The following is a 13,722-nucleotide window of genomic DNA, read 5'->3' as shown; positions in this document are numbered from 1 at the left end:
TAGCAGTGTCAAACTAATTAATATATTTGCTAACGTCTGCGTAACTTACTTTCTATACATCTCGCTCGACTAATGGCGATGCGAGTACGAGCGAGCTGCATAGAAAGTAAGTTACGCATACGCTAGCAAATATGCCAGTGTCAAAGGTGGTAGCCGTATTGATCTACATATGTATGCTGGACCTATGTCATGTATGTCTATGTATGTCATATGTGTATGTCCTGACAGATGGACAGAACCGATTCCACTATCCGTTGAGTACTACCCGATTCTCCAATATTTATTAATCACATTTGCGCGATAATTATCGATTACTCGTTGATACCTATATCATAGAGTAACTTATACTAGAGCGGTACTTAACTGTCATAGTAAATTTTGTAACCCCAGTAAATTCACTGCCATCTGTCGACACACTATAAAACTAAAAATGAAGATTTATAAAAATACGATAGAATGTATTTAAATATAGATAAATGATTTTTTTTATTTGCATTAATTATTTTTATGATTTTGACCCATGTTCTTTCACTGATATGCGTTAAAATTGTTAAGTAACAAACGAAACCGTCAACGCCATCTATACGACTGTAGGCCAAAACTAGTAGCGCCCTCTGAACGAGAATCAAATTTTCTTGACTTTCGAGGCACGTTTTTTCCTTAGACTGTATCCATCTATTACGGAGTTATATCTATCTTTGCCTATATATACGCTTCAAGAATCATTCAAAATCAATAATAAAGAGGAACATTGAACTATAATAAAATATACTGTATTTATTAATATTTTTTTTATTATAAAATGACTTCACCCGCCGACGTCTTACTTAACAGGTTTCAGTTCGCTTAATTAAGAAAAATAACATTTAGTTGGTTATTAAAGACGATTTTATAAATATTTCATCAATTATTAATTTACCACACTTGGGGTAATGAAACATAATAATAAGCCTTTATGTTAGTAGACTGCCACGCCACAGGTGTACTATATTTTTATTTTAAAAATACTACCCTGTGTCAAAAACGTTTATGCTAGAAGTTGGAATATCCTAGCTTAAATAAACAATTGAATCAGTTCTAAAGTAAAATAAAATAATTTGCAATTGGTACACACAATAAGTAAATTAATTTGCTTCTTAATGTAATGCTAAACGAAAATAATAAATATTCCAATATAAACAGATATACATACATTTCATACTACATACACTATGCTGATATGAAACTGTCTTCGTGAAATATAATATAAAATTACATAAGTAAGTATATATCAAAATTATTTTGCAACCAATATTTATGTAAATAAATATAAAAAAAAATATTTTCCATAAGAAACATACATAGTATAATGTTTCATAAATTTAATGATGATCAAGTTATTATTGCGATTTTATCTATTTACAGTCCAGCAATCAGCAAGAAAGAGAAGACATTAAATAAAATGGAACTAAAAGCCATCCACAGTGCAAACACCAGTTGTTTGTTATTTTAACAGTAATTTATTATGATACATTCCTGTATAAAATTAATGTTATTTTGAAGTAAAAAAAAAGTAAGCGTGACAAGGAATAAAAAATGTTCTTACTGAATAATTTAGGTAATATTAATGTATTTACGAGGTGGATCTGAATAATCTGATAGTACCTATTCTAATTTAGAGGTGTTTACAAATGAATCGATGAAATTAAGGGTATGTCAATAAGTATATTGTTCCGCGTTGGACTCTACATATCTACATTAAGCTTGGCATCTTCCAACTTCAAGCATCCTTAACATTAGTTTCATTCTTGAAAATTTGCAATAATAACAAAGCTTAATTTACGAATAGTTTGCTAAAATGTTATGAAGGGTAACGTTTTTCTTATAGTCTCTATTTTTTAAATATTAAAATGATATAAAAATGAAAGCATGTTTATTACATGAATTATAATGCGCTTTTTAAATATTATTACTATAATTTGGAACTGTTTCATATTGCACTATACTTATCAGTGTACTAGCTAAAATCTTAGGTCTACACTTATAAAAAAAACATTTCATAATTATTATAAAACGGAAAGTAAATTATTTACAAAAAATAGTCAACAACAAATAGTATTTATAATATATCTAATCTCAAACAGACCAGTTAAAGTATGTATATCTGTAAAGATCTTTGGCGACCAAATGGTTCTTTTATTAAAGTAAATCATGATGTAAAATTAGACATGGGATAACTAACAGTCTGATGTAAGTAAAATTTAGGCCCATACCTAGTTCGAATCTTCTACCAAATTCGATTTATAGACTGAGGTAAATCAATAGATATAACGCTGTCCTTAACGAAGTGGTCTTTTATATTATTAGGTTGTATTATATATTTAGGGCACATACTTGTATATAATCGATATGAATGAAGCATTCTTCAAATTGGTGCATACCTATTTTTTATGCGGAAAGTAATATAAAAATCACATGTTATAAAGCTTTGGTCATCTTAAGCATTTATAACAAAAATATTTGAAGCAGCACCGTTTGTTTTAAAATCTAACGTCATTCACGCATCAACAAACAATAAAATTATCTCGCATTTCCTTCATATTTCTCTAAGTACAAGTATTAAGTAAATATGGCAGTACTCATTCAAATTGATGCTTTCGGAAACGAGATTCCAGGAGAATCTATTCACATTCAGTGAGATCGAATGGTATAATGGTTATCTGTGATGGTGACCATCAGTGTACGGGGTAGAGCGGAGGCGAGATGGTGGGGAGGTGGTTGCCGCAGCGAGGGAAGTTTGATGGTATAGGGGGCAAGTCTCCTTGAGTCCCCACGTGCAATACTAAGTTCATCCCGATTACTATGTGGTATATGAAGTGGCAGTGGAACAACCAATATCCTGAAAGAAAAACAAACAATATTTATTATTATTTTATTTTAGCTTTTTACTACGTTATCATAATTCTTTCTGATTGATCTACGCAAATTTTGACAAGGTACGATATTGCTCAGCTAAACTATAAATAAGTGCACCAAATTACCTGGATTATCAGCCTTTAGCCTCAGTACCACGTAACCATTATTGGGCACGGCTAAGGTGTCCTTCAACGGCGGGCTATTGTACTGCCGATGCAGCAGACCCTTCCGATCCAGGTCTAATGCATGTTTCAGGTTGATCTTTTTGATGTTCTTGTCCGGAGACCGGCCCATACCAATGACGTTGTAACTTGTCCCGTGAAGGTGGAATGGGTGAGAAAGATTCGGCGATTGTACTGGAAAAATAATGTTTTGTTTCAATAAAATACGATTTCCATAATATTCATATTATCAGGAAGAAACCAATTAGTCAGCATTGTAAACTTGCGAGTGTATAGGTTTATTAAAAATTAATGACATTTCACTTAAAATTTCAATTCAATTTCTTTTCAAAGAATAATTTATATTATAGAGACAATAGTATTTCTTCATAATGTTACACACTAACAACACTAGACACTAGAGTATGTGACAAATAACTGTTTGGGGTCAGTTGTTTCGGACAACTATCTTGAAAACAACAGTTCTATGAGCAGTTGTCAAATATATATCAGAGGGCCTACCGCGAACCACGTTCGACGCCTCGGATGTCAGACTTACGTACGAATTTACAAGTGCGACAGAGAGGCAATACGTCGAACGAACGTACGTGGTTCGGGGGTATGCCCTCAGATAATTTATAATTATACCTTCATCAACAAGCACAATCTCGACTATAGAATTGAGGGGCACGTCAATCATATGTGTGCAGCGACAGTCGACTGGGCAGTTAGCGGGACGGTTGTCGCCATTGCAGAAGAGCTCTGGAGAAAGCTCATGCATCTGCGAGAGCGGTGGCGCCGGCGGCGCGCTGTACGATATCTCGTCGACCAGGCTGAGCACGTGGTCGCCACCGGGAGCCACTGGAAACAGAAGTGACTTTTGCGAGAAACAAGTATTTCAATGTTTACATTGCGCAATTGCAAATGATCGGTCATATGTAAAAAAAATAATAATAAAATAATTTGATTTGTTCCCAAACTTGTTCATAGATGGCAGCACCAGTCTCTCTCGCTATAACGTAATTCCGTAAGGAATTCGTATAGGAGGTGCAAGCGCGCACTGCTTGCCCTTAGAGCTGGTCAAAGACGCCTATTCTTACTAAGATGGCATATAGTCGAGAAATTTGATTATGCTCAAAAAGATTATAATTTGTTGTTCTTAAGTATTTTTAAAGTAAGTAAGCTAAATTGGCAATGCAACCGAAATAATTATTTAATGAGAAGCGTTTCTTACCTAAATAATTTTTGTAACTGTTCTCCTTGAATAAATCCTTGGGCTTGTAGAAGTGAAATCGGAAGGGTAAAAAGATCTTGACGTCGGGTCTTTCCTGCAGAATGGCCTTATCAATAGGCTTGGACGATTTCAGGTTGCTTACGCATACTGCGTCGTTTCGGGGGACGTTGCAAATAGCGTCCAGGGGGTTCATTACCTTGAAATAAATATCAACATTAATACACATGTGGTTCAAAAATAAATATGCCAGAAAGCAAGCCTTTTAACAGTTCACTGAATTCTTTAATTTTAATTCGGAGTTGTCAAATGAAATCGTAAAGCGATTTACATGCAAGTAAAGTACAAAAAAAAAAGAATTTTTTTAATAGAACAAAAGCAGTAAAATTTTTAAATGGAAACATAAGCTTCTACCTGTGGCATCGCAATCATATCTACTATACACCAACATACACATTGTACACTTTCCCAAAACTAAGGCTCGCTATGCAGTATGCACTTTCAATGTCAAAAGTTGTGTTTCAATGTAATAAATAATAAGTACAAAAATGGCTCAAGGGAGAAGGTAGACTTTAAATTGTTAGTGAAAACTTCATAACTATTATTAAGAGAAACATAATCTGCTAAGGTAACTAAACCAGAAGCAAATCATACTTTGGCAACATTTACACTACTGCTATGCTTACCAAAGCATTTTGCTTACTGTTGCTACAATAGACAGTGTCACTAGTTTAGTCGATATTTGCAATTTTCTAAATTACTCCGCTTTCGAAGTCACCCCAATGCACCTTACCAAATATTGACTACGTTTTTCATGTTAACGACACAGCCTAAGGGCCCTCCACACTCATGCGCGAATCACGGCGCGAAGCCGCGAACTTACGTTCCACTTACGTGTGGCGTCGATTTCGCAGATTGTTCACGTCTTCGCGCCTAGTTCCTAGTTTTTTGTCGGTTTATCGGCCCGCGTCAAAGGAGGCGACGGAGGGATAAATGATAGTTGACTCGATCAGCTGATGTTTTTCCGCTATCTTGCCGCAAACCAAACCGTGAAGTTGTTCGAGTGTGGAGTCATACGTCAACGTCGCGATATGTTCGCTCCGCGAAGTTGCGCCGCGATTCACGCACATAGTCTGGAGGGAGTTTAATGTAAAGTATAAAATAATGGTAACAAGACATCGATAGTGCATAACGAGCCGTAAGGAATTGGGTTAGACGAACTAGGTACTAAATACTACGAACTACGGGTAAGATTAGGTTAGGGTAGGATATTTACACTACCTACTGTAATAAAAGACAAACCAGTACTAAGTACTACTAGGTTATTATAGTATTTTTCATATAGTTTGGGTACGGTGACATCTGTCAGCTCAATACATTTTTGCGTTTTAAGGTTATAAGTTGTATGGAAATGAAAGCTGTCCTCGTACCCAAAGCTATGTGAAAATTACTATGGGTACACAAGAAATCAGAGTAAGTACTTATGCAGATTATTTCTTTGCCTAAAATGATTAAATAAGTAAACATCATTCTGGGGATTGAAAAAGATAAACAGTTTATATATTTTGTATTTATTTTTATTTATTTACAACATGACTTCGTCCATCTACAACTTTCTCTGTCCCTAACAGGAGCCCGTTTCTCAAAAGTTTGTAACTTAACGTAATAACTTAATATAAGTTGAAGTCCCTTTCTAACAAAAGCTGTCAAAAAGCGACATCCGCTTGTATTACAAGTTACAAGCTTTTGATAAACGGGCCCCAGGTAAGTATACGTTTACTAAAGTACGTACCTACTACGCTGTAATTGGATAACTGAATCACACCCGAAAGGGTAGGTAATCAGAGTTACCTGAACACATCTTATAATCTTTTAAATAGGTACATTGTAATCATTAGAGCGTGAGTGATGTGTGTTCCTTAATTAATTTAAATAGGAAAATGAAACGTGAGCCTTCGTTGACGTGAACTGCCGCACCACAGGTGTATGTTTTTTACACAAAAACAATACCCTGTGTCAAAAATTGTTAGGCTAGAAGTCGGAATATCTAAGCTTAACTGCATTGCATAAGAAAATATCTACAAAAGCTGTTAAATACTTATGTAATGATATTTGATTCCTATAGACAAAAAAAGACTGTATATTCTGTACAATGTACACCGTTCAGCAATTCTATTTCCTGGGCACTAAATGGGGTCCTACCACCTGCCTTGTCCAAAAGACACTTTAGCTGTAAAAAAATGGAACGCTAACGCAACATTACTATTATAGTGATCACAGAACAGCCTCCTTTTATTATAGTGATCACAGAACAGCCTCCTTTTCCTGTCTTCAAGTTCGCAACGAGCTTGCACAGACGATGCTGTATGAGATCAATTAAGTGTATTTAAAAAAAAAAAATTGTTAGTACTTTAATAAAGATTGAAAGTTTAAGAGTAGTGCGTAAGTACAATAATAATAAAAAAAACAATAGTATATAAGACGACACTGAGAAAACTATTGCAATTGGTTGAGCTTACCATTCCAACTTCAAGCATATATATATTATGATTCCTTCAAGATAAGTTGCAGGTATGATTAAGCTAAAGTTTTGACTTCACTTACGTTGCAATAAGGTCACCAACCGTAACGTAGTTACGGTCTCAAGTCTTTATGAACTTGAGACGAGATAAGAATTAAATACTCTTAGCATTATGTGCTTTTTTTAAATTATAATTAGAATTGGAACCGACACATTTTGCACTATAGTTATCATTTACGAATATACCATTGTAATAATAATTAGGTTAATGTAACTAAAGTGCCAATTAGATCCACACTTGCTATGCTTGCTAAGTCGTTTTCCGTTTTACGGAATATCAGCACATCTTTAACAATATTTATGTAAAAATAGTTTATCTCCAATTGCTAAAAATGTTTGTCATTTTTGCAAGAACCATTTTTTACATTGCAAATATGTGCCATTCTCAATCAAAAGGGTACTTATTGTCGGTTGTCAATAAAGCGCTATTTCCATGTAGCTTCAATTTCAAATCAATCTTATCGACAACCGACAATGTGGTACCTTCTGGTTGAAAACGTCACATATTGTTAACGATGTGCTAATAGTTAATGAAACGGAAAAATACTCTTGCTCGGGTCCGACGTCGGGCCCGGTAGCATATGTGAATCTAATTGGCCCTTAAATCCAAAATTAATGTAGAATACAGCGTAAGATATTTACAAAAATGTAGACGATAATTCTTGTTGTAAGGATATGAAATATAATTTTGTATTATAGTATAGTCGGAAAACATTAACTCTGCACTGACTTTTACGTAACAAATATGGAAGGACATAATAAACGTCATATTTTACGTAACAAATATGGAGGGACATAATAAATGTCATACTTTACTTAACAAATATATACATTTTTATACTAACTTTTATGTTGACACTTCCATAATAGGGTATTTGACTACTAGTCAAATCAGTTTCTTTTTTCGAACTGTCAAAACGATTTTGCTTCTATGGAATTTATATGAAAACTAGCATGTGACGTCACAATCAAATTACCTACTCTATAGTTTTATACGGGTTTTAAAATAGAAAATGTGTCTAAAAATTAATCTTTTGGTGCTTTATTTCATGCATGGTGTAAAATCATTTTTTTTAAATACAGTCAATTTGTATTACAGTAACTAGTATTGTACATAATTGTAAAGATTGTGCAGAGTTAACTTGACCCGACTCTACAGTAAATATGTTAAGCATCCGAATAGTTTTTTATTCCGCTGTATAGAAGTTAGAATTACTTAAATATCGAATGTGTACCTAATGTAGACGCAAACATGTAATGTACTCGTAATATTGATCGGTCATATGATGTTAACAACCTTATTAATGCTGTCACCTGATATTTTTTTATCTTTTAGGAAGCCTGTACGATAATTGCAAGACACATGCTAGGAGCGCCAACTTTATAGACCGCGGGCCAGGAACAGATTTCCATGACCAATCGCCTCCCGGGCGAAAACTCGTATAGTGGTTAACGGCTATGTATGATGAACCCTCGTGAACGTCAGCTGCCGCTCCGTTGGTGGGTTGAGGAATGGCAGCAAATAGTCTATAAAAAAAAATTGTCGTCGCCTCCCGCTTGATACTTTGTCAGATGATAGTTTAGATGCTATTGTGAATAAACAAAATCGTCAGCCGATTGTATCGCTGTGGAAAGACCGTCAGCTGGTCACATGAACATGTTAAAAAGAAAATTCTTTTTAGGCATCGGCGTCATCTTCTCCCGTTTGATACTTTGTCAGATGATAGTTTAGATGCTATTGTTAATAAAACAAATCGTCAGCCGGTTGTATCGCGGTGGAAAGACCGTGTTACGCGTTTCGGAAGCTGCCATTTCTCAACCCACCAATGGAGCGGCAGCTGACGTTCACGAGGGTTCATCATACATAGCCGTTAACCGCTGTACGAGTTTTCGCCCGGGAGGCGATGACTGACGAAATTTGCGCCTGGCTCGCGGTCCATTATACAGAAGGCTTTCTTCGATACGCCTGGTACATCGTTCGCCATAAACATAAAGTATGTTTATATAAAGTATGTTCCTAAAATATAAGTAGTTTCCTTGGGAACATTTACCAAATCAAATGCCATTTACGTCTCAATGAACCAAACAGAAATATGCAATACGTCTTTCATATTTGTCTAAGTACACGAATAAGATATGGCAGTATTCATTCAATTTCATATGGTTGAAAACAAGATTCCTGGAGAATCTCTTCACATTTAGTGAGATCGAATGCTATAATGTCCAACAGTGATTGTCACTGTCAGTATAAGTGGAAAATCGGGGGAGTGATGTCGGGGACGTGGCTGCCGCAGGTTGGGAAGTTGGGAGGCACGGGAGGTAGGTCGCCTTGCGTTCCTACGTGGATTATTGTAGACATGCCGATTAATATGTGATAGAGAAAGTGGCAGTGGAACAACCAGAATCCTGAAAAACAAAAACAATATTACAATAGAAGATACAGGTTGTAACTGCGTCGGGATAATATAGATTATAAGGATGTCGCCGAGCACGAAGAAGTTCGTTGTAATAATGGAGCTTATATCCTTAACTTTAGAATTACTTAAATATGGTCCCTTCCAGCCATGATTATGCTTTTAAAATAAAATAGAAGTAGAAGGAAATAGTCAAGTGACTTTTCAAGTTCAGCTCCTAGTTTTCCTTCCTGAATCGTTGTGTTTCTTTTTGCTACACAAGAACGGTAAAAATAAGAACAAAATAATCTAAGAACAATCTGTTCAGTACTAAACTATCTAAGTGTCAGTGACTTTTCCAGATAGTTTGTAGGTTCAATTAAACCTATATTTAATAACCTTTTCTCAAAAATGGACGGCAAAGTCGACGTTGCCGGTTAAAAAGTAGGTCGCGAAGTGCGTTGTTTATGGTCAGTCAAAAAATTAAAAAGTTAAAAACATTGCAGTCTCGATTTCGGGACTGCAATGTTGCATACAAATTCCATTATTTTTCGAGTTCCAAACTTTTAAAAAGTTGAAGTGGCCATATCAAATGAAGGCATAGGTCCATTAAACAGCCACACAGATGATCAGTACTTATTATTATAATGTTGGTACTGCGACTATTTACCTGTCTCAAATAGGTTGGCGTATTTTCGGCAGAAAAATACACTTTGTTTTTCAATTTAAAAAAAAGGCGGCAAAGCAAATCTTATCAATTGTTTCTACTTTTTTCTGTGAAAATATATACGTAAGAACGTAGCTTCTGTAAAATATTTCTATTATATTTGTATTTATTGCGCCATTTTTGAGAAAAACACTATATATGACTCGGCAGGAAGGCTACTTCCCAGGTAGCAAAATGACGTCAAATGACGTCAGCGACGTCGTAATGACGTAATAATGCCGTCATTATGACGTCGCTGACGTCATTTTACGTCATTTTGCTACCTGGGTTGCTGGCTTCGGATTCAATTAAACGGACTCCCAAGGTCGTCCGTTTTCAGCCAGCAAGTAGCTACTTCCGAGCCTCGACAATAATGTACTATTAGAACCTAAATTTTCCAATAAAAGGCTGAGAATAATTACCTGGGTTGTCAGCTTTCATCCGCAGCACCACATATCCATTGTTGGGCACGGCAATAGTGTCTTTCGACGGCGGGTAGTCAAACTGCCGCTCCAGCAAGCCCTGCCGATCCAGGTCTAGGGCGTGCTTTAGGTTGATCTTCTTGGTGTTCTTGTCCGGGGACCGGCCCATGCCGATGACGCGGAAGCTGTTACCGTGAATGTGGAACGGATGAGAGAGGTTTTGGCTTTGGACTGTAAAATAAAAGGTTTTCATTTAACTACTTACGGTTTTGGCCCTTCGTAACAAACTGGTTTATAAAATGGCTTAATTCTTGAATATTTAGACGCCATTAATTCATTAGTAAAACTATCTAATTTTTTGAGTTAATTGTTAGGGTTCCGTACCTCAAGAGGAAAAAAACGGAACCCTTATAGGATCACTCGTGCGTCTGTCTGTCTGTCCGTCTTTCACAGCCTATTTTCTCCGAAACTACTGGACCAATTAAGTTGAAATTTGGTACACATATGTAAGTTTGTGACCCAAGAATGGATATGGACTCGCGGCACAAGCTGAGTCCCGAGCCTATTGTCGCACGCAGCATTAATAATATTGTTAATTATAATTCTAAATGTCATATAGTTAGTTCCTACTTGTATAATAATACTGCTGTAATTTAAGCATGTACCTACTACAGTTTTTTACTGTTTATTTTTGTATACTTACTGCGACAATAAATGACTTTTTTTTAAATATGTAACGTAAACAAATTAATTTTATCCACGGGGGCCACTTTTGGAGAGTAAATGAGAAAATTAAAAAATAAAGTTTGTCAAACTATATCGTGTTACATATGAAATGAAAGAGCTCATTATGAGAATCTCATATATATATTTTTTATAATTTTAAGATAAATAGTTTAGAAGTTATTCTAGAAAATAGACAAAAATGACCATTCCCCCCCCTTTATCTCCGAAACTACTGGGTCAAAATTTTTGAAAAAAATACACGAAATAGATCTTTACCTATAGATCACCGGAAAACCTAGTAGAAATGTGCAGTCAAGCGTGAGTCGGATTACTTAGTTTTTGATCCACGCCTATGGGTTTTTTAAAGACATTTCACATTGTTTAAATTGTGTAATGTACGGAACCCTTGGAACACGAGTCCAACTCGCACTTGGCCGGTTTTATTGATATAAGTTAGAACTGGAGCCCTATCTAACGGCGGTTATCACTCTGGTGCCGTATATAGAAACCGCAGCAATGTGACATTCAACTAAGGCTTATAGAGTTAAATTTTCATACCAGCAACAACACCGGAGTTGGTAGAGTTCGCCATGGCCGAAACTGGTTGTGGATTTACAAGAATATATATACAAGTAGATAGGCACAATTTGAAGCTTGGTGTAGCCCAGCGATAAAGGCATGCGAATTTCAATCCGGAGGTCGCGGGTTTAAACCTTGGCTTATATATCAATAAGTTTTTGCAGCTTAATATGAACAATATATCATTTCATATTTACCAGTCGCTTTTCGGTGAAGGAACAAATTGTGAGGAAACCAGACTAATATAAATAAAGCCTATTAGTATCTCCTCTGGGTTGGGAAGTCAGATGGCAGTTGCTTTCATAAAAAGACATTGGGATTAGTTGCCAAGCGAACCCCAGGTTTCTATGAGACATAGCAAAAAGCCGGGACAACGCCAGGAAGACAATGATGATACGAGTACAATTAGCACTTTTCTATTAGGGTAAATATGATTATGATCCTACCTTCGTCAACCAGTACGATTTCAACTATAGCGTTTAAGGGCACGTCGATCATATGCGTGCAGCGACAGTCTTCGGCGCAGTTAGGGGGGCGGTTGTCGCCGTTGCAGAAAAGTTCTGGTGGGATATCGTGTAACTGCGAGAGCGGCGGCGATGGCGCGGCGCGATACGATATCTCATCGATCAGGCTTAGCACGTGATCTCCATCAAGCGCCACTGGAAAGAATTGTATTTTTAGTAAACGCGGTAAAAAAAATCTATAGGGTAAAGTGGGTAAACTGGTTTAACTTCTAGCCACCCAGAGATTTATAAAAATGTTTCCTTTTTAATTCTATTTTGAATCTTTATTTTGACAAAACACAATTGCATTTGTCTTAATCATATTTTTTATTGTTTGTGAGAAATGGCCACATTACATTGCCAGTAACTACAAACATGCACACACACACACACACACACACACACACACACACACACACACACACACACACACACACACACACACACACACACACACACACACACACACACACACACACACACACACACACACACACACACACACACATCTTAGCTTTAATTAATTTTAGTTTAGTTTGTAAGATATTCATTTTAAGTATATGTTCGGTTACTTTGTATGTAACTCTGGTAGGAAGAGCGGGATCTCCTGCCACAAGTATAATTTTACTTACTTGGAGATTCCAACCATAATTTGCTGCTTTTTCATTTTTTTTTTTTTTTCATTTTTCAGTAACTACTATTGTAACAATTTTACATGGACTCACCAAGACGAATTTTTTACGAATGATGTCAAGCATTACTACAACAACACACTCTTCTTGACAAGTTTTTGACGTCTGGGCGGCTGGAGGTTCAATAGCTGCGATGGGACATTATTTTCCCATACTCATTGCTTTTGAGCAATCCAAGAGGTCAACTGAGTTATTGGAAATCCATAGGAGTTTGCGACTTTTGCGAGGTCTACAGCTCACAGCGCTACTATATAGTGAACAGTAATAAAAACACATACCTAAGTAATTCCTGTACATGTTCTCCTCGAATAGTTCCGTTGGTTTGTAGGTTAAGAATCGGAAGGGCAGGAAGATCTTTACATCGGGCCGGTCCTGCAGAATGTGCTTATCCATCGGCTTTGCCGATTTGAGGTTGCTCACACACACCGCGTCGTTACGTGGAACGTTGCAGATGGCGTCCAGAGGGTTTATTACCTTGAGGTAAAGTTGACTTTGAAAATTAAGACATATTTATTCGCATTTAGAATAAAAAAAAATATTATCAGCAAATACGTGTTGATTAAAAAAAAATCTAAATTTTATCGTAAATTTAAGCAAGCACAAATGAAAATACAGAAATGTACCTTGTCCCGTGGTGTCGAAGTCGATTTCACACCATGCAACACAAACACCTTACAACACACTTTGCCGATTAAGGCTCGTTGTGCACTGTGAAGACCACTTAAGTAGCTGGATAGTCTAGTACAGTCAAGTTCACAAACGTCTTTACAAGCGAACGTTCCGACAATATACTTACACGTATTTAAGTGTCGCCGGCAAGCTCGGTTCTCCAT

General features: G+C 36.2%; 2 protein-coding genes across 2 annotated transcripts; both read right to left on the bottom strand.

Moving 5' to 3' along the window:
* Nucleotides 1–2,318: 2,318 nt before the first annotated feature.
* LOC134742407 (uncharacterized) lies at nucleotides 2,319–4,512 on the bottom strand. The gene is made up of 4 exons (XM_063675547.1): nucleotides 4,291–4,512; nucleotides 3,705–3,917; nucleotides 3,021–3,251; nucleotides 2,319–2,878 (listed from the first exon to the last, which is right to left on the bottom strand). Exons 1-4 carry the CDS (start codon nucleotides 4,481–4,483, stop codon nucleotides 2,715–2,717), a joined length of 801 nt encoding a protein of 266 aa, XP_063531617.1. The 5' UTR covers nucleotides 4,484–4,512; the 3' UTR covers nucleotides 2,319–2,714.
* Nucleotides 4,513–8,880: 4,368 nt separating this feature from the next.
* On the bottom strand, nucleotides 8,881–13,722 carry LOC134742325 (uncharacterized). The gene is made up of 5 exons (XM_063675374.1): nucleotides 13,513–13,722; nucleotides 13,168–13,363; nucleotides 12,141–12,353; nucleotides 10,390–10,620; nucleotides 8,881–9,274 (listed from the first exon to the last, which is right to left on the bottom strand). Exons 1-5 carry the CDS (start codon nucleotides 13,720–13,722, stop codon nucleotides 9,111–9,113), a joined length of 1,014 nt encoding a protein of 337 aa, XP_063531444.1. The 3' UTR covers nucleotides 8,881–9,110.

Source organism: Cydia strobilella, chromosome 6, assembly GCF_947568885.1.
Source record: "Cydia strobilella chromosome 6, ilCydStro3.1, whole genome shotgun sequence".
NCBI classification, from domain to species: domain Eukaryota; kingdom Metazoa; phylum Arthropoda; class Insecta; order Lepidoptera; family Tortricidae; genus Cydia; species Cydia strobilella.
Note: the sequence above shows the minus strand (reverse complement) of the source record. Positions and strands in the feature narration are given on the sequence as shown.

Excerpts from the sequence above, each read along its gene's own strand:
- LOC134742407 (XM_063675547.1), bottom strand. The coding sequence starts at position 4,483 with ATGAACCCCCTGGACGCTATTTGCAACGTCCCCCGAAACGACGCAGTA. Across the intron at positions 3,918-4,290 it reads CAGTTACAAAAATTATTTAG|TGGCTCCCGGTGGCGACCAC; the intron begins GTAAGAAACGCT and ends TTCTGTTTCCAG. Across the intron at positions 2,879-3,020 it reads GCTAAAGGCTGATAATCCAG|GATATTGGTTGTTCCACTGC; the intron begins GTAATTTGGTGC and ends TTTTTCTTTCAG.
- LOC134742325 (XM_063675374.1), bottom strand. The coding sequence starts at position 13,722 with ATGGAGAACCGAGCTTGCCGGCGACACTTAAATACGTGTAAGTATATT. Across the intron at positions 10,621-12,140 it reads AATCGTACTGGTTGACGAAG|TCCAAAGCCAAAACCTCTCT; the intron begins GTAGGATCATAA and ends TTTATTTTACAG. Across the intron at positions 9,275-10,389 it reads GATGAAAGCTGACAACCCAG|GATTCTGGTTGTTCCACTGC; the intron begins GTAATTATTCTC and ends TTTGTTTTTCAG.